The sequence below is a fragment of the Myotis yumanensis genome, unplaced genomic scaffold, assembly GCF_028538775.1.
Source record: "Myotis yumanensis isolate MYYU_CA2020_CCGP unplaced genomic scaffold, mMyoYum1.0.hap1 SCAF_12, whole genome shotgun sequence".
NCBI classification, from domain to species: Eukaryota; Metazoa; Chordata; class Mammalia; order Chiroptera; family Vespertilionidae; genus Myotis; species Myotis yumanensis.
In genome coordinates, this window is record NW_027223763.1 from 46,831,788 (window position 1) to 46,853,968 (window position 22,181).

Here is a 22,181-nt window from a genome sequence, read left to right on the forward strand (position 1 = left end):
CTACTATGGAAGATGTGCACATATAGATGAATACAATAAATCTTGAATATTCTAAAACAAGAGGCCTGGTGCACGACATTTGTGTAGGGGGGGGGGGGGGCAGTCCCTCAGCCCAGCCTGCGCCCTCTCGCAGTCTGAAACCCCTCTGGGGATGTCCGACTCCCATGGAGGCCGGAGAGGCTCCCACTCCCTCCACTGTGCTTGCCAGCTGTGAGCCCGGGTTCTGGTTGAGTGGCGCTCCCCCTGGGGAAGCGCATTGACCACCAGGGGGCAGCTCCTGCATTGAGCATCTGCTCCCTGGTGGTCAGTTTGTGTCATAGTGACTGGCCGTTCCACTGTTTAGTTGATTTGCATATTAGCCTTTTATTATATAGGATATTTAATACTATGTCGCTTGTATTTTAACAGGAGAATGACAATCTCTTCTTATGTGAATTTTAATATATTCAATGGAATCATTTGAGTTTTGGAATCATCTCATATTTAAGTCATAAAACAAATTACGTGCTCTTTCCCATTGTTTCCAACAAATGCTCTTATGCCTATATTCAGACTTAGGGAGAAAACCTCTCCTCTCCCATCCAAGTGTTTCTGCACAATGGGCAATCTGCCTTCACTTCAGGCCCATTGATGCTGCCAGTTGATAGAATCCTTCAGACACAAGGGAAATCTCCCTCTGTCCTGCTGATCCAATGAGGGATCCGTGAAGTTGATAACACTAACACTGCAATCAGTTAGCTAGACACCATTCCAAGAGCAACTGTCTACAATCCAAAACTTTTATAATTAAAAACAATTATAGGAAATTTTAGGATTTCTTTGGTTGTCTAACATTTATTTCATGAGAAAGTAAAAACTAAAGTTGGCACAATTTATTAGTATTACTAAAAATTTTACATCATTTCTTAAATACATCCACATTATATCTAATTCTAAAAAACATTTACTACTATACTGTGATTGTAGAGTTTATATGACTTGTTAAACTTCACATCTCTGGAACCTTTTAATTAACAGCCCTTTGTTAAATCTTAGGTCTTGCTTCCCTAACCCAGGCTTTTAAAATAAATAATGTATCTTAAAGGCTTCCATTTCCATGAAAATTTGCTTGGTAGGATTTATTTGCAGTTATATCACAGGGAGAAATAGGCTTCTGCTGCCTTAGGTGCAGTTCATTAAGCTTTTTTCATATTTAAGTTTGAGCATGTGTTATTTTTGAATCAAACTTTTTTTTCTTGATTGCACCATCACCTCCACTGTGTAGTGCTGCTATAAATGAGTGCAGAGACCTCATAAATTAAAAGCTATAAATATTGCCATAACAGGTGAAAAAAAATCATAACCCAAGACAATAACACTTTGTTACAATTCACACAAACTCTATCTCCAAACACATTATGTTCTAGAGTTCTATGATTTATTTTATTATTTTTTCCAGAGCCCTTCTTAATATCTTTTGTGAACTATACCTTAAAAAATAAGGATCAGCAACTTAAAAAATATGGTTGAGAATCTGTGAATTAAAAATCTAAATCCCTTGAGATATCTTTACATCATATCCAATCTTGTCCTGACTCTTCACTTGTACTAGAAACTATGACTGTGTTAAAACCACTTTACCTCTAGTCTCTTCCCATTACATATTTCTAGCCTAAAACCAAAAAGTCATCTCTCCAGAAAAAAATCTGAAAGTTTCATTGTTTTGCTTCAAAGCCTTATACAACTTCAAAGCTATATTCTGTACAAAGAACAAACTTAACTTCATATACAACTAAATCCTTTAATCTCAGATCCAACCTACTTTTTAAATCTCGTTTCCCACTAAACTACTCAACCTTCTCAATTCTTCTTCTGCAATGCCAACATCACCAAATCAGAGCATTTACCAAAGACATCGTGAACTTTGCCCCTTTATACTTTTGTTTACATTATTCCCTCTGTCTGAATGTTCCTCTCTTTCTGATTCCTCTAAATCCCCACTCAAATAGCTCTTTCTCTATGAAATTTCCTAGTTCTCCCTCTCCAATAATTTGATAAAAATTCCTCTGTATTCCAATAGGTCCTTGATCAAAGCTTTATTTTAGTACTTCTCATACTGCATTACTTAAAAAAACAAAATAAAACAAAACAAACAAAAAAACCACACCCAAACATGTGCTTTCCCATCTAATTTCTTAACTCCTCAAAGGTAAGGGCTGTGACTTCTCTCTGAATTCAATTAGTACTTGCTGACAAAATAGAAAAGGGAATCCTGTGTGATATATTCTTTCTCCAGCAATGACTTAGAGCTAATACTTCTGATGGCTAAGGGACTAATTATTGATCAATGGATTAGGCAGAATGATGCAGATTATCTGGTTACCTATGTGTAGACTTTCTTTCTGCTACCTAATTCTGCATGCTCAATGGAAAAGATAAATTACAACTACTGCCACAGCTGTACTACACTGTAGGGGGCGGGGGGGAGGGGGAGAGGGAGAGGGAGAGGGAGAGGGAGAGGGAAAGGGAGAGGAAGAGGGAGAGGGAGAGGGAGAGGGAGAGGGAGAGGGAGAGGGAGAGGGAGAGATATCTTTCATTTTATTTACTACAAACTGTAATATAAGCCACATGAGACTAGAAGGCCCTCAGCTGTATAACAGCATCATGGGCTTATGTAAATCATTTGATCTGAGACTTAATTGAAAAATAGGACTATTAATGCTTTGATTGTCACAAGGCTGTGTGGCCAGACTAGACTGAGGTATCTTCAATTCTAAGATCTATGGTTCCATCCATCCATCCATCCATCCATCCATCCATCCATCCATCCATCCATCAATCCTTCCTTCCTTCCTTCCATCCATACATCATCCATCCATTCATCCACCCAACTACCCACCCACCCACCCAGCCATCCACGAATGCTTGAGCTTTCTTACAGCTCTAATACCTACAATTCTACATCTATGAAAGTTGGATTCAAATAAAATGTAAGAAATCCCAAACATTCTGAAAGAATTTATTTTGTGTCAAAAATAATGGCTCGAGGGATGTACAGAATTGCAGGTAACAAGCTCATGAATGTGAAGCGCATTTCTCCAGCTGGCATTTGCTTGGGTGTGCTCTTTACCCTTGTGTTTAGTTTCCCTGTCTGGATAGCTTGGATGTCACATTTAACTTAAAAGGGGCCAAACAGGCTGACTGATAAGTAATTTTGAAAGATTTGGAAAATAGGCAGGATGAATAAAATTCTAAATCATATATGAGAACTGTCTGTCGTGAAAGTATGCCAACAATAGTGACATTCTTTCACACTTATGTATTTATTCAGAAAAAAAGGAGACCAAACATCTAAAGAAACACATAGCTTTGACATGTCAATGACAATTGCAGAGTCTACCTTTGTTTCTGTTGCATGGGTTGTTGCCTCATAGCCATATACTGCATATCTTCTTGCAGACGATTGAGAGGGGAATCTGGCTTGACACGAATCCCATAGTAATGGTACTTGGAGTTTCCTCTTCATAAAAGAACAACAAACATTAGAGACACAAAAAGTCAGTCAAACCTGTATTAATCATATAATATAGGATGTCCATATAACTTCTCATTTGGAAAAAAAATATAAAAGCAGCATATTAATGTTATATATTTGTGATATGTTCTAGATACTTATATATTTTGATGGTAATACATTTGAGGCATCAAAATAAGATTCTAAATCCACTGGCTCAAGGCCCTAAAAAAAAGTCCTTATAAACTTTCTCTTAAATATTGTTAAATAATCCACTTATTCCATTTAAGCTACATTTTATTTTAAAATTTATGTTTTAAATTTAATTTAGAAAGGGTAATAGTGAGAAAAAATTCTGGCCAACAAAAATTTATTAACAGGATAAAGGATTGAGCACTAAAGAATAATTTATAATAAAAAGTTTATACAGAACCAATAGAAAAAAATCTTAATTCTACCTTTCTTAGGTAAGTTCTACATTTTTCAAGTTCTATTACTGCAGGGATGATGAAGATAACTTCATTGATGCAAGATGTTGTGGAGAAGTCTATTATATTTAATATTTTGAAACCTAAAAAGAAGCATGCATTTACTCATTTTGTAACATTTTAATAGTCTCTGTTTTTATGGGTTTATATTAGTTTTGCAGGCTGAATAAGATGTGTCACAACAGACATGGGGAAATTTCTCTGTGAAAATGTTAAATTTCCACCTGGAATAAAAATGTCACCATTACCCATGCTCAGGAGCAAGACCATATTTGTTATTAGAAATGACAAAGTTTAGCCCTGAATGAAATGTGAAATTCTTGCAAATATAACATTTTAAATATGTGAATTTTTACAAAGAGAAAATAGTTTTTCATAACCCTATATATAGCAAGACATCAGTACTCTTTCAATTTTTTTCTTTCATTTATAACAAGAAATGCAAGGGAAGTGGATTAAATATTTTATATAAAAACAGCACAATGTACAGTTTATTTATTATAGAATTGTACACCTGAAATATATATAATCTTATTAACCAATCTCACCTCAATGAATTCAATTAAAAAATAAAATAGGAAAATAAATAAATAAAATTTGTGGGAGAATTTCAACATGAATATCAATGGATATCATTGAATTATGGTTATTTAAGTTCAACAATGATAACCAAACAAAACAGAATTTTACTTCCAAAATTAAAGAACATATATTAGATGAACCCTAAATATATGAAAACACATTAAAATTTTGTTATAAATAATATTGCTAGCTTTAAAAAATGTAGGGCAGCCCTAACTGGTTTGGCTCAGTGGTAGAGCGTTGGCCTGCGGACTGAAGGGTCCCGGTTCGATTCCGGTCAAGGGCATGTACCTTGGTTGCTGGCACATCCCTAGTAGGAGATGTGCAGGAGGCAGCTGGTCGATGTTTCTATCTCATCGATGTTTCTAACTCTTTATCCCTCTCCCTTCCTCTCTGTAAAAAATCAGTAAAATATATTTTTAAAAAATGTAGGGCATCTCAGTACCTACAAAGTTCCTGCAAAATGAACCAGTGTGAAAACCTAATGCCTCTATAAAAAGCTTCCCACTAGCAGAGATTATATTATGTCTCCAAAATCCACTACAGAATAGAGCAAAAAACAAAACCAAAAAATACAAACCCCATTAGTAGTGTTCTCTGTAGGAAGTGGAGAATGACAAGGAGGCGTGGCAGGGTGAGAAGCAGCAGACATTAACCAGGGGACACAGCCAATGACAGGGCTACAGTGTGAAATGGTGTCTCTCTTGTGAGACCACAAAGCAGACGAAGTGTCCAGTTTCTTACAAATCAGCATTTGCTGGGGTTGGGGCAGGGGAGGTGGTTCTTTCCTTTCCACTGGCCATGGGGCAGGTCAGCATGTCCCATGGGCTGGGATTAAACTTAATTTGTAAATGGGGTCTACAAATGGCACTTTTTCAGTTGACTTGGTTTAGAAACATGGCGATTTCATTTACTTCTTAGCTAGTTCTAAAACTTGAGAAAATGTCTGGTTCTGGTTTGAATGAATTCACCAGTTAATTTTATTGCTGGTTAAATAAAAGTTCTACATACAGTTTGCTTTAAAAAATTATCTGAGTTAATTTGTGTCATGATTTATATGGATTTTCTTCCTGTTTTCTGGTTAAGAGGTAGAAAGGAGAGCTAATTCAGTTTCCATGGTAGAAAGACTCAGTACTGTGACTCCTACCATTGTCAGTTTTTCTATACGAGAGATCTGCTATCTTCATAACACAGCATTTGTTTAAACTTTCCTCACAGGATTTCTTTTCTCCTTATTCTTCTGGGCTGTGCTTTCCATCCTTAATTATAAATACTATATAACAATTTTAAAAGGAACAGAAGACATAATTGTTACACAGTGAGAAGAGGGAAAAAAGAATACCAGAAAGTAAATGCTGCAATATTGCAATATGCACTTATAGAGTATGGATTCTACTCATTCACAAACCCAAACAACCCTAATTTTGTCACTTTCTATTTTAAAGATGTGTTTTAAGATTTGAATGGAGCTTCAAAATAGGACCCATTGAAATCCCTTTCAGTAACAAAAGAAGCACAATAGAGCTTTAGAATGTTGAATAAAGCCCAGAGTTTCAAAATATTGGCACAGTATGCTTAACTACTGAGCCATTAGCTAGAAGATAAGAGGTTAGGTCCCAAACAATGATTTCTGGGGGGGGGGGGGGGGGGGGGGAAATAATACTCAAGAAACAAAAAGCTTTTTTTCAAGGGACTGAAAACCAGTATACCTAGAAGAAAATACGCTTATGAGAAAAACAAACCTCCAGCAATCCGAAAGCAACAGAAATAGTTCACTTGAAATGCAACAGAAAGAAATGATTCACATTTTGAATACATACAGAACTTATAAGTCTAATAAAATTGACACACCACTCTTTTCAGCATAAATTTATAAGGTCAATTACTACGGCTCTATGTACTTTATGAAGAATATTAATAAAAACCCTTTATTAGGATACTATGAAACTGTGACTTGAAACTAATTAAAGGTAGATCATCTAATGTTATATAGTGTAGCACCTTTATTTTATACTATTTTACTATTTAATATGGATTTCTGTAAGATTTAGGAAATAAAAAAATCCCTATCTTTCTGCCCAGCTACTTAAAAAATATTTGTGTTATTATAGAAAAGTAAAAATGACCCTATTTGAGGAAAGTATCTAGGAAGTAGTTTGGAGAAAGGGTGTAAGATATGAAATAACCATTCTGCGTCTAGACTTTTGCAATGCACTGTTCAGCCACCAGCCAGGTTTCCTGCCTGTGATCCACCATCAACTGTCACCAGCCAAAGATTTAACCTGTCTTGTTGCTATTTCTCCTGGTACAGGCAAGTCAAGGAGCAATTGCTGACAGCAACCAAGGAAACTCAGTACAGTCCTGAACGGGTTTTTCCAACAATTGCAACTAGGTTATCAGTCCCTGGTTTCACTGGGCAGCCCCTAAATGTGAGTTGCTTACTGTATAACCTCACCTTTACAGGTCTGTATCTCAAAACTCTGGACATAGAATCCAGTAGTATTTAATGGTCCTATAAAAAGTCCAATAAAATTTAAAATTTGTGCCATGCAAAAAAAAAAAAGTAAAAATGAAGCTCCACAGTTCTAAGTATTATTTCTATCATATTTTGACAAGGAAGCAAACTGAAAAACTAAGAGTCTTCTTCACATTTTTGGCTTCCATGCAATAAAACTAAACTATATTTTTACTCCCATACATGTATGGTTTCATAATCAAGAGTTTAAAAAGGGAGAAACCAAGATGGTGGCATAGGTTAACGACGGAGTTTGCTGCCTCGAACAACCACTTCAAAAATACAACTAAAAGACGGAATGGATATCATCCAGAACCACAGGAAGGCTGGCTGAATGGAAGTTCTACAACTAGGAGGAACCGAGAATCAGAGGAGGCGCAGTGCTGAAGTCAAATACTAAGGTGCGGAGTGCGCTCGGCGCGGGCTGGTGGCTGAGGGCGAGGTTGTCTGTTTCAATTGGGAGGGAGCCTCAGACTCTGAGCTCCAGATCCGGGCGAGTCTCTAGGGACCCAGACTCAAACGGGAGAAGCAGGACTGTCTGGCTACGGTCCCTCCGAGGTTTGCAGCTGTTGCTGGGACAGAGAGGCAGAGCCCCTGGGGACGGACTGAGAGCAGCCATAACTGCTCCCTCCTCCGCCCTGTTGATCCCGTGGGACCCGCCCCGCCCAAGCCCTGCACAGAGGCATTTGCCGGATAGCCTCAGGCAAAGGCTAGATTAGCACCTCCCTAGAGGACACAAGTTCTTCCACTGCAGACACTGCTGATTATCACAGCCAGTCGGCCTGGAGGTCAAATCCCTCTAGTATTAACTATAACAATCAAGGCTTAACTACAACAAGACTGCGCACAAAGACCACTAGGGGGTGTACCAAGAAAGCGTAAAAAATGCGGAGACAAAGAAACAGGACAAAACTATCAAGGGAGGATATTGAGTTCAGAACCACACTTTTGAGGTCTTTTAAGCGGCTTCTAGAGTCTGTCGATAAACTTGATGAGATGTACAGGAAATCTAATGAGACCCTCGATGGTGTGATAAAGGACCATCTAGAAAGTAAGCATACACTGACTGAAATAAAGAATATTATACAGACTCCCAAAAGCAGACCAGAGGATCGCAAGAATCAAGTCAAAGATTTGAAATGCGAAGAAGCGAGAAACACCCAACCGGAAAAGCAAAATGAAAAAAGAACCCAAAAATACGAAGATAGTTTAAGGAGCCTCCGGGACAGCTTCAAACGTACCAACATCCGAATTATAGGGGTGCCAGAAGATGAGAGAGAGCAAGATATTGAAAACCTATTTGAAGAAATAATGACAGAAAACTTCCCCCACCTGGTGAAAGAAATAGACTTACAGGTCCAGGAAGCGCAGAGAACCCCAAACAAAAGGAATCCAAAGAGGACCACACCAAGACACATCATCATTAAAATGCCAAGAGCAAAAGACAAAGAGAGAATCTTAAAAGCAGCAAGAGAAAGAAACTCAGTTACCTACAAGGGAATACCCATACGACTGTCAGCTGATTTCTCAACAGAAACTTTGCAGGCCAGAAGGGAGTGGCAAGAAATATTCAAAGTGATGAACAGCAAGAACCTTCAACCAAGATTACTTTATCCAGCAAAGCTATCATTCAGAAGTGAAGGTCAGATAAAGAGCTTCACAGATAAGAAAAAGCTAAAGGAGTTCATCACCACCAAACCAGTATTATATGAAATGCTGAAAGGTATCCTTTAAGAAGAGGAAGAAGAAGAAAAAGGTAAAGATACAAATTATGAACAACAAATACACATCTATCAACAAGTGAATCTAAAAATCAAGTGAATAAATAATCTGATGAACAGTATGAACTGGTGATTATAATGGAATCAGGGACATAGAAAGGGAGTGGACTGACTATTCTTGGGAGGGAAAGGGGTGTGGGGGATGCAGGAAGAGATTGGACAATAATGTGCACCTATGGATGAGGACAGTGGGTGGGGAGTGAGGGCGGAGGGTGGGGTGGGAACTGGGTGGAGGGGAGTTATGGTGGGAAAAAAGAGGAACCAATGTAATAATCTGAACAATAAAGATTAAAAAAAAAAAAGAGTTTAAAAAGGCTAAAATGAGGTTAATTAGGACCATGCCATTATTTAGGGCTTAAAACACCCATATTTTTCAAGTTCACCAAATGATTTTTAATTGCTCTCCAGAAATGACATGAGAAAAACTCAGCTTGAATTTCTTACTCCAGACATTTCAATGTAATTTTTCAAGAGTCAAGAGATAGACAGTTTTCCATTTAATATGTTACTTTACTCATCATCTTTAGTATGGTTATGTTCCAAAAGAGAAGACAGTGATACATATTAACTTTTAAAGGATCACATGTGAATCTTGCATTAACAGGCTTGTTTGCCACTTCCTATGTGATTGGAGAACCACTCTCCTCAAAGCTTTGCTCAGTTGATGTTTAGGAGGATGCCTCAGTGGTTGGGTAGTATTTGAGTAATGACCTTTCTTTTCCCTGTGGGGGTTTATATACTGAGGTCATTCTGTATTTCTTCTTTATATGTTGGTATCTGTAATCAAGTACTTTTGCTCAAACAATATGCTGAACGACTGTAATTTGAAAAACAGAGGTTAATTTATGATCTTACTTTTCAATACTAACCTAGTTCCCAATCTCCTGGTTCGTAGTCCCATAAAAATGGACCTTATTAATTTTCCAAAAGAAGCAGCATTGACTGGGTCCAGTTTGTGTTCCTGACAGTGTCGCAGGTAGTGGTTGTATAGAGTGCTTCTGGGAAGGCTCACTCCTTCTGCTGTCTCGTAATTGTCCAACAGCCACTGGAGCTAGTGTAAACAAGACAGAGTCAACACGGAGAAACCAGACGATTAACAGGAAGGTCACAAGATAAAATACAACATCTGAAAGTGCAATATACAGAAATACTTGGATGGCCATCAAGCCTTGTAATAGGGTAAACTGTTGTAATTCAGAGGCCAGTGTGGTCTGACTTTGAAAACTCTCAGAAATGTAAATAGCTGTACATCCCTATGACCGCAGGCCATCTCCATTCCTACAAACATTCAAACACATGTAGAGAGAAAATATTTTTTTCTGTATTGCTATTTTGGAGACAAACACCTCTTCAGGGAATTCTAATAGTTCCATTAACTGGTCTAAAAAATAATTTGTAATTGTTACAAAACAAAATATGTTCCAAACCTAGCAGTATGGCACATATGTTGTTAGAGTTGGCTTGTTATAACACATGAACAGCAGGCTTCCTTGTATGAGTTTTTAAATTAAGGTTCTAGTCATTTAATACAATTCTAATTACTTATGTAATTTACTTACACAAGGTAATACAATAATGGCATTAACTACTGAGATAGAATTCTGTAATCAAAAAGGAAAAAAAGTCAGTCATTTCTTCCCCAGAAGGTAAGAAACTCACTAGATTTTGGCTAAAAAGTTACATGTAAAGAAAAGGAATCATTTAAATTTTTCTACCTTAAAACTATGTTGCTTTTTCATAATTTTGGAAATTTTCATAATGTAGTTGGTAAAGCAATATTTTCTCAATCAGGGTTCTTGTTTTAAAGTTTTATGTCGCTCTGTGTATATTTTTTTAAAAAAATGTTTAAAGTATAGAATGAGCAAGAAAATTTTAGAAAAGCTAATTTGGTATTCATTATTGAGTTTTAATATTAGAAAAATTAAATTATTAACTTGTTCATTTATTTATTTACAAAAGGAGAACTAAAATAGATTTAAATGACTTTCTTAAAGTCATATATTATCTCAGTACTTGAGTCTGGTTTCCAACATTTCCTGATCACTAACATACCAGTTATTATTTCCACAATGGCAGCAAATATTTCACACTAAATTTCATCAAAATTTCCACGCCAATTATAAGAGGTATGCTAAGGAGTTGATATTTTACATGCAATTCAATGGAATATTTCTGTACACAGCCTTAACTATTTACGAGTTTTCTTTTAATATTAATTACATGACAGTAAAGATAAATATCTAAAAATGAGAGTTTACTAATTTCTCATGATCAATAAAATGATTTTGTAGACAAAATTTTTTAAAGAATTTGAAAAAGCAAATTCAATAAAATATTTGAGGGTTTTATCATAAATTGTCTCTTATAAAAGTAAAATATAGTACAAAAATTAAAGCTCAATATAAAATATTGAGCCTAAAGGTATGTTAAAAGAGACCATTTTTAAATGAAGAAAAATTTTCACAGAAGGAGTGTGATAATTAGAGCAAAAGTTGACTTTAAAATACTCAGAAGTCTAAATGATATTAGTCACATTCAATGAATAATTTTGAGAAAAAGCTTTTATTGGATTGGCTATGTGGTTCTCTGCAATGTCTAGACTAGTCAAATATAGTGAACTGTTCTGCAAACTGATGTTCTTTTTATAAGGGTTTACATTTTTAGAGATTCTTCATTTCTAAACCCATTTTCTTAAAATCCAAATTTATTTGTAATACATATGAGTGTGTGTGCATACACATAAACATGTGTACATATACTTACATATGTGTATAATATATGTGATTAGTTGGTTGAAAAATTCCCCAAGGTTGGGTACTCTGGCACCTGTAATTTTGGCAGCAAAGCTGCATCTTACTCCCTTGCCCCTTGTCTGCAGGAGGAGGAACTTTAATCCCTGCCAGAGGCCTAGACTCACTTTGGAAAAGCAGGAGGAAGTCAAGTGGAAGTAAAAGCCCTGAAGGATGGTGGTGGCTGTGCTGTGCCATGGCTGTACCACCTTGGGGCAGTGCCCCTGCAAACTCACTGTGTACCTGGAGACTGGTTTAGGTCCCACCAGATAACTCTTGAGATTTATCTGGGAATTATAATCTGTGTTCTACATGCCGCTATTTAACCTTCAAGTTTTGACAGTAATAAAACTGTAAATCAGACATTTGAGTCTCTAAAACATAGTATAAGGAAGGATTAATTTTATTGTAAGAGAAACCTGGCAGTTAAGGATAACATAAAGGCAAACACTTCATGCACTGCCCAAGGATAATTTGATACCTGCTAAAAGATATATTTCTTCCTTGGGTATTGTGTTTAATAAAATGTATTTTGACACTAACGTTCAATATCTTTAACATTAAATAATTTAGAACTAAACTATTACTATTTCTTTTATTCTTTTTATAAGGTGTTTTATAAAATATTTATTTACACTTGTGATTTCAAAAACCCATAAAATACCATAGAAACTTTTAACCTTTATCTTTAAAAGCTGATTATCCTACTAATGAACTAACATAAATTCCTGTAAGGGTGGAAACCAAGATAATTGCATCTTTCAACCTTTACATTTAACCTATATTAATCAGGGTAGATTAAGGAAGGTGAATAGGTCCTATTTTTCCCAAAGGCAAATACTGATTGACAAATTAAAAAAATACATCTTGCATTCTCCAATTAACATCTAAATGTAACATTTAGCATTCCCCCCCACCCCATGAATTCTTATACATTAGGATTCATTTTAAGTTCAGTTTACCGATGATATATATTTTACAAGTCTTATTCCTACCATAACTTAGATTCACAGTACAGCAAAGTCAAGGGTGAGTGAGAATAAAATAAAGTTTTGCTTTGATCTCAATATATTTCAGGAGCTAAAACCAGTAAAAGTCATGAAATAATTATTTGCTAGATTGTGAAAAGTGTATAAAAATTAATGTCTAAAGTTCTTTATGTACTTTAAATGGAATTTTTAAAAAATGCACATGCTAAAGAACATTATGTGAAAATTGGGAACAATTAACTTAAGAACATTTCTACATTCAAATTTATAATCTGAAATATCACAAATTGAATACAATCTAAACCATTAAAGGCCAATTTACATTAATTACAACAGAGAAGGAGTATAAATAAAGTTTTCAATGAAGAGAATTAGAATATTCTAATTTGATTTAGACAGACTATGCATCATTTACCTGTAACATCTCATACAAAAAATTTAGAAAACATTCAAATAAAAAATTTTATACTAATAGACTGATGTAAAAAGTGAAATTAAAAGTACTATTCTAAAAACATGGAGATAAATGATATCACCCTTGGCTTTGATTTTCCGAAGGATTAGATTGTTTGGAAAAGAAGCAGTGATCTACTTTTAATCTGATGGTGGCACAAGGGGAAATGATAGAGTGACCATATATTCTTTCACTCAAATGGTAAGCAGGGAGAAGACCTCTCTCTACCAACAATATTCACACAGACACCCAATGAAGCATACTGGAAAACAAAACAATCTATATAATAAAAGCCTAAGCGACCATTAAGGCGGAACAACCAGAACAACCAGTCGCTCTGATCCGCACTGACCACCAGGGGCAGATGCTTAATGCAGGAGCTGCCCCCTGGTGGTCAGTGCACTCCCACAGAGGCAGTGCTGCTCAGCCAGAAGCCGGGCTTGCGGCTGGTGAGTGCAGCAGCGGTGGTGGAAGCCTCTCCCGCCTCTGCTGCAGCGCTAAGGAGCAGTGAGGAGGCAGGTGGTAAGGAATGAGGGATCCCAGATTGCAAGAGGGATGTCCGACCGCTGGCTTAGGCCCAACCCACACAGGCAGGGCTGAAGGACCCCTCCCCGACCCCAGTGGACGAATTTTGTGCACCAAGCCTCTAGTGCATATATAAGTTCCCAAATAAATGTACACTTGATTGGTAAAGGTACTCAGAATACTGGAGGTAAAATAAGGCCTGTTCCCTTCTACTACTTGTTTCTTACATTCATTCATTTAGCAAATACTTAATGAGCATCTACTATGTACCAGGCACTGTTCTAGACACCAGGGATGCATCAGTGGACAAAACATATAAAATCCTTACACTCTTAGAATTTTCACTTATCAATACATACTTTCTGTTTGTCTATAAGATGCTACTAGTGAAATAAATGTAACTATGCTATTATTTTTAATAGAATAAAACATGGCATTTGGTATAACTGTACTGTCACAGGTGGGACATCATAAAGAGTATAAAACAGACAAGTCAGACATGCATTTCAACTTGGATAATAACAACATAATTATAAAAGTAGAGCAGCATGCCCTAACCAGTTTGGCTCAGTGGATAGAGCGTCAGCCTGCGGACTGAAAGGTCCCAGGTTCGATTCTGGTCAAGGCATGTACCTTGGTTGCGGGCACATCCCCAGTAGGGACTGTGCATGAGGCAGCTGATCAATGTTTCTCTCCCATCGATATTTCTAACTCTCTATCCCTCTCCCTTCCTCTCTGCAAAAAATCAATAAAATAAATATTAAAAAAAAAAAAAGTAGAGCAGTGGTACCCAAGACTCTCCAGGATATGCTGAAAAAGGGATACAAAATTGAATACCCCACTCCATCATCTCATGTGCAAAAAGATGAAAATCAAAGCAATCAAGTTGGATTTTTCTGAGAGCATTATTTCTGATTTAACCCTAATAGAAATTTTCTGAATTAGTAGGAGTAATCAAGTGCATGAACAGAAAATAGGAAATCTGTTCAGGTCCATATTCCAAAATAGAATGACGACAAATTTTGAGCTAAGAAATCATGATTAAGATCCTTCTTTAGAAACTGATGAATATGGGGCACAAATTATCAACAACTTCTTTTAACTTTTTGTCTAATGAAATTGACCCTTTGTAGAAACTGATCAATCAAAGAACTATTACCATAAAGATGAATTCTTGTCTTCTTCAAAGAATCCCACAAACTTCAAATAATTCCATATCAGTCTTGTGCAGTGAAACAACCAATAGATTCTATTAACAATATTTCATTTTTAAAATACCTCTCTACTAAAATTTTTCTACACAACTGAAAATCATCAATTAGGTTAACAGAATTTAAAATACCCTTAGTCGGTGGTTTTCAAGTAGAATGCATGCAGTAGTTTACTCTAGTTGTTAGATAAATCTAACAAGAATTAGGAGCATTACTAACTTCCTAAGAACAGAAAGACAACAGGGTCTTCTGGGCTCAGGGAGAAAGGAAACCTGACTGGTCAGAACACTGATCCTTTCTCTGTTCTTTACAGACCATTTGTAGAATCATTTGATTGTTAAAGACTTATCTATAAACGTGCTTTTAAATGAATGTAACTGTACCTCAGAAGTGTAATAAAATGAATCAGGAAATCAAGAGAAAGATTATTACTGCATTAGCAACATTTATGCCCACTCTTTCTACATACTGAAATGACTCTGGCAGCTGTAAACAATATGGAAGATATGTCATGCTATGTAATAAAAAGAATGAAGCCAAAGCATAACAAACAGTTAACTGTAGTTTATGCAGCTTAATTCACACGTTCATTAACTCTAAATATTACTTCACAGATTCTAGAAGAAAATAATAATTTCAAAAAAACCCTAACCTCTTCGAAAAGTTTCTAACAAATCAACAAATAAAATTATACAAAAATTCTTATGCCCACATTATTGTTCATGAAAATACTAAGATGAATAATTCAAGTTAAAATTAAACATATAATTTACTAAACAATATACCTGAAATGAAAACGAAATGCGAATTGAATATCAAAGCACAACTTAGATCTCTAGACTTTCAAAAAAGATAACTGGAAACATCAGTGGTTTTTTTCCTTGAGTCCCTGGATATTTTGACTAAAAGTGAACAACAGATTCATGTGCCATTTTCAAACCACAAACACCAGTTAGTCACCACCACCCCCAAAAACATATTACCTAATGACACAATAAATTAGTCTTTACCCACAGCCACAGACTCATGCTAACACAAAAAGGATATACTTAAGAAACCTATAAAAGAATGACACATTGCATACAAATTTTCAGAAAAGGAAAAAAATTATATTCTTTAAAGTGTTTAAAAAAGAAGGGTCAAAAGTATGTTATATTAAAAGTTATATCTAAAATTTTCACCAAAAATTGGAGGCATTCTCCAAGTTGTCTAAACTCTTTTTATTTGCCATGATACTTCCTCTTGGAAAAGAAACAAGACAAAGTACTTCATCTAAAAACAACTATGTAAATACATAGCATTTAGTGTTGTGTTGGAATATAAAATTTAAATCTTAAAATTCAAATCTTTAAAAAGCGCAGTGAAAACATTTTCTGAGCCATAGGTTTCAGATTTACTGAAAGAATAATGGTATTTCTGAAATTTTATTTTCTATTAGCCAAAGGTTTTAGGTTTACTAAAAGAATTATTATATTTCTAAAATTTATTTTGGGTAATCTAATTTTGGACTTTTCAGTCATGAAATATGGAGAAAATTTTTTAAAAATCATAATAACTTATCTCTAAATTTAAGAATATACATGTTGTCAGTTGGGAGGGAAAACTAATTTTTACTATATTGCCATTGATATTAATTTAGCAGAAGATCTATCTAAAACATTTAATTCATAGGTATATTTACTTACTAGTCAGAAATCAGGTTAACAAAATAATTTTTAATCAGTATTTTCATTGGCTCCCCCAAATCTGAACATTAGATGACAATGTTTCTAGTTCCAGAAAACTATCATCACTCCTCTTGCACTTACCAGTGTTGTAGTGCTGCTGCATCAGATAACAGTCAGAAGCTTCAAGAAATAGTAACACTATTCCTGTTTTGTCTCAAGTATTAGCAATTTATGGCTTATCTACAGCCTCATTTTTTCTTTTGGCCCCGTTTCATTTTTCTTTAGGTTTTAGGCCCTGAGCTTCTCTAAGCAGCTGCTTCCTGCCCATCTGACATAGTCTTTCTGATAAGCAAGTCATTTTCAAACAGTTTACCATTGGGTTTGGCATTAATAATATTTTTTTCCACTTAAAGAATATTACTGGACACACAAGTAGACATAATCATATCTCTGTCTCAGACAGAGATAGATGCAGATAAGCATTTGCTTCATAGTAAATAAATATTAAAATAGACAAGTTTAAATGTTTAATATTCCCATTAATTACATTTTACAAATAAAATAGCAGCTTGTTATTAACTTGGAAATGTTATATTTGTATCAAAACAGTACAAAAACCTAGTCAAGCAGTATACTTGGGACTCTACTTTTTAGATATTTCACTGTACAAAATAGCCATTAAGTGATACAGAGATCTTAGGGGCTGAGAAAGAAAGGTTAAGAAGCAAAATAAATAAGTAAATAAATAAAACAAGCATTTAGAAGCAAGCAACACATGCAGAACAAGCAAGAGATTAGTTTACATGAAGAGGCAACTTACATGGCTGTTGAGAAGAGAGCTTCTGTGAGTGGACAGACCGTCAGACTTTTGCAGCGTCTCAATCGCCATTTCAATCTGATAATAGATGTCATTAAAAAAAAAAGGGCTCAAGACAAGATAGTAATAAAAGGCTCCCCAGAGAATTTTTGATAGACTTTTAAAGTTCAATTTCTTGTTGAATGGTGGCAAATGAATATCTCATCAGAACTGTGTGTCCACCATCTTTCCCCACCCCCAGAGAATAAAATAAAAATATGCACACCAATAATAAGTCCAATTACAAAAGTAAACCTTTTTTTAAAAAACATTCTCTAATTATAATCAGAATGGAGACCAGAGGAGCAGGAACCCCAATGGATTTTTCCAGCTCTGAGAAAACATTCTTGACTTTCATAAATCAAGATGTGAGATTGGAAGCTCCCTTCCTAAATTTTCTCCCACCTGAAGAGTATTTAATTTCTGTTCTATTCTCTCATAAAATAAAAATTATGGTGCAGATTTTGTTTAATATGCATTAGTATTTTAATGCAAATGTGCAGACACCTTCATTAATGTTCAAAAACTATTAAATCTATCCACCACTCTCTTAACCCTGTATTAAAATTTGGAAGTGGAGGGTCATTAGTATGAACAAACATTAAGATGTAATCGGGGTGCCTACATTATGCTTTAGGATGTGGTGGTGAGGAGGAACTATTATAAATGACAGAAGAAATGGAACATAGAAGAGAAAAATAATTCAGAGCCAAGAAAGAAAAGGGACAACCACAGAAGGTTTTATTCCATGTAATCTCAGCATACGAGCAATCTAACACCTTAACTAAGTAGCAGGTGTCAATGATATGAGATGTGCTCCCAATAACCTCATATTTAGAGATATCTATCCATCTGCTCCTACTATAAAGCATGTACTATAATTTGGTTCTGAACACTCTGTATTTGGTTATGAGGTTATATTAACATATTAACTAAAGTTAAATAAAAATCACATTATATTATTTAAGAGAGAAAATCCATATCATTATTTTTACTTTTACCATCTGATCAAATAAATAATTCAATATAAGAAGTTATAAAAATATTTAATCCCTTAAAGTAAAGATAACTTATTCATATTTCCATTGGTTATGGACATTAATGATTCCTTGAAATGTTAATAAACTTCCAACTCCCACCACAAAAAAAGAGAAAGTATGGCAATATCCACATCAAAGTTGTTGTTTTTTTTTCAAATTTCTTAGTGGTGGAATACTTTATACACAGACATTCGGTCTCAAATATAAATAATTTTCTCCTAAACATGAGACTTAATCGTTTTAATTTTATTTTATATTATTTTCAAAGTGACTGGTTCTTCTTCTTATACTTTTACTAATTCATAAGATATAATACTATGTCTTATTCTATTGTTAACATTTTTTAGATCACAAAATTAAGTAAACTGGGTTCTAAAACATTTCTCTCTGCCAAATGGGATGTTAATGCAGTTTATCACTAATACTTGAGAATAACCTGAAGTGATATTGTGCAAGTGAAACATGATACAATACAGAAAGAGTAACAGAAATTTAATGAGTAAACAAACATTTCACTGAAATGTTATACTGTAAAATTATAAAGGAGCTCTTAAAAGGGAATCAATAAATGCTCTTCTTTTAAAAGAGAAAACATTCTTTAAAAGCTGAAATAACTTTCAATCATTTCTAGGAAGCATTTGCTCAAAAGTTTAATTTGCCTAAATACCTACAGTTTCATTAGAGTTTGAGGGAGAAAATTTTGAGGTTAGAGTTCAGTGTACTAAATAAAAATAATATGATCTGTATCGTTTAATTTTATACATTTAGATGAAAGGTCAAAACTATCAGGAATGTAATAGCTGAGCAACAATAAGGGAGAAATCCATGCCTGGGTTTATTAATCAGTAATTTAAAATTGGATAAAAGAGCACTTATTTTTCTGAAGAAAAGTTAGATGATCTGCTTCTATTGCTACGTTGCCACTCTACAGTGATCTCAGACTTCCAGACATTCCCGAGAGGGCCAGGGTATTAGGAAGTGTTCCTCTCATTTTGGGCCAGCTTTTGAAGAGCTTTGAGGGAGTCATAAAGTCCAGAAAATGCCTTGGTTCACACTGGGCTCCCTAGAGATATGCCGACTTTCTAGAATTATTTGGACCTTGAGAATTTTAGTCCTTTTGTCCCTTTGTAATACAGAATTAAAAAATGGACTCTTTCTTCTGCCATAGCTCAGTGGTTGAGCATAGGCTTATGAACCAGGAGGTCATGGCTAGATTCCTGGTCAGGGCACATGCCTGGGTTGTGGGCTTAATCTCCAGTGTGGGGTGTGCAGGAGGCAGCCGATCAATGATTCTTTCTGATCACTGATGTTTCTACCTTGCCCTTATCTCCCTCTCTGAAATCAATAAAAATATATATATTTTAAAAATGGACTATTTCTTTTGGCTGTAGAAATATTCTGCCCTGACTTAGGCCCATGCTGAGTTTGGAGAGGCAAGCAACAGAAGGAGGAAACATGGGAAGATAGGACAAGCAAGAAATAAAGGTTGATTGAAGCAGAGGACCAGTTTCTGAGCAAGTGCACTGGAACCCACTTGGAAGCTCACAGGATCCAAATACCCATGAGTTCTCTGAGGCATTAAATTAGTCCCAAGAGAAGCCATAACATTTAGTGACCACCTAGCTAAGAATTACAGAAAAGCATACAAAAATTACATAGCATGTATTTATCATATTTATTCAATGAAAACATTGAAGAGAATTCTTATTTCATGAAAGGATCATAGCCCTGATCCATTCTTTACAAGATAGGTTTAATTTATTACACAGTGACTGTGCACCTATCATATATTACACAGTGTGCAGGGAATTGTGATAAAAAATTCATAACCCAAGGATATTATAATCTGGCAAGAGATACAGGATATGGCATATGTATGTACAAATGTGAAATTAAACAAAGCCATATGTGTCAAAAATAAAAGAGTAGTTCAGACCTGTAGAAGAAAATGAAAACTTGTTTATTCATTAACTTTTGAGGGAGTCTTAGTCTGCTTCTGAGGATGTGATAGAAATTATGGCCCCTCTACTTAGAAAAATGTATTTAAGAACAGTCTACAAAATTTTAGATTCATTTTCTCAGAGTTTATAGACTCCCCAAATTCAGAACTCAATGCTTTAAAAGATGGAGAACTCTCAGAAGTGGGGGTTAGGACACTGTAGAAAGGAAGAATGGACTCAATAAAGCTGGGAGGCAGGAAACACAGTTTGTGAAATGTCGAGAAGTCCAGTTTGTAGGGTGTGATATATGGGAGTGGTGAGAAGTGAGGCTGAAATAACAGGTTGGAATTAGTTATTGGTAATAACTAATAACTAGTCAGGAAAGAAGAAATGTCATTAAGGTTTTAAGGGAAGTGTGGGATGTCTGAAAATGTCCGTTTTCAGATAAAGTCAGATGGGTTTTATTAGGTATAACAGACCATGCCCTGCCAGGTGAAGGGTAAAATGTGTAAGTCTGAAATGTACCCAATAAATGATTGAATAGAAGCTTTCAGAGGACAAGAGTATGAGAAGAGATTAACATCCATGGGAATGTGTTACGAAAGTGAGGGCAAGAGAGAAGTTAGAGGAACAATGTAAAATCAGGGAAGAAGAGTAAAAATGAGGCAAATATTTGACATACAGTTATGGAGGATTAATCAGCTGTAATATTCCAAATGGATTATTGGTCTTGTCATAGTTTCATGGGGGCTATCCATATCTATGTATAATGAGTAGGGGTTGGATAGAGAGACAGCAAACTATCTAAATAAATCATGATAACAAATTAGGATAAATTTCTACTAGGTCCATTGAAAGTTAAATTAATTTGTTAACTTTTCCATTTTTATGTATTAGATATTTGCATTCAAGCTTCTGGCGATTAAACCAATCTCAAGAAAAAGATGTCAGACTTTAGCATTTTACACCACAAATAAAATAGTGAGGCCAGAGTGAACTGGGGAGATCATATGCTTCCAGTTTACGGTAGATTATTCAAAACTTAAGTTCAGTCCTTAGGAAAAACTTAAGAATTCTCCTGGCTAGAAATATACTTAGTACTAAATTACATCCCATAGTACACATAACTTGTCATATTTAAGGTAAGAAATGATAATCAGGTAAGACAGATGGGACATTTGCTTAAAAGTAGGTTCATGGCTCCAAAAGATCACTGGCCCAAATGTTCATCATGATATTCTCATATATCCTCTAAAGAAATGTTTCTAATCTCAACAAAGATATCACTGTAGTGTCATATAATAAAAATGATTCAATTACTAGATTATCAGCTAGTTAGAATTTAAAAGTGATTCAAATTCAAGAAATATGTACGGTTTTGTTTTGTTTTTGTTTTTTTCACAATAAAAATAACTTCCCCCACCCCAATATAAAACAACTTACTGACTGGTATGGTGCTTGCTACAATACTGGGAACTTCATCAGACTGGTAGAGTTTCATGAGATTTCATTCCATTTCAATGAACATAAAATCCCATTTGTATACAAGGTGCATTTAGCTCTGTGTGTGAGTGTGTATGTGGAGAGAGAGATGAAGAGATAGAGAGAGATGGAGAAATAGAGGGAGGGAGTGAGGGGAGGAGGGAGACAGAAATGTTTGCAAAGATATTTAACAGCCCTGTCAACCAGATTACAACACATCGCCACCTAAGTGGGAAGAGGGACACAGTGTATCTATGCATATATAAGGAATGTCTCTTTCACTTTCTCTCCCCTACATGATTAAAGGGAAGCAGAATGAATTAAATAATTATTACTAGAATACATAAGGAGGGAAGGAGAGGAGAATTA

The 22,181-nt window shown here is 35.2% G+C and overlaps 1 protein-coding gene across 5 annotated transcripts in view; it reads right to left on the reverse strand.

The window, feature by feature from the left end:
* Positions 1-22,181, reverse strand: part of RFX3 (regulatory factor X3) — a 287,064-nt gene that overhangs the window by 59,686 nt on the left and 205,197 nt on the right. For all 5 annotated transcript variants that reach the window (XM_070431589.1, XM_070431586.1, XM_070431587.1 and 2 more), the window contains 3 exons: positions 17,315-17,389; positions 9,729-9,910; positions 3,380-3,499 (listed from right to left, as the gene is read on the reverse strand). In XM_070431589.1, the coding sequence (XP_070287690.1) occupies positions 3,380-3,499; positions 9,729-9,910; positions 17,315-17,389 (377 nt within the window). The remainder of the gene's footprint in view (positions 1-3,379; positions 3,500-9,728; positions 9,911-17,314; positions 17,390-22,181) is intronic.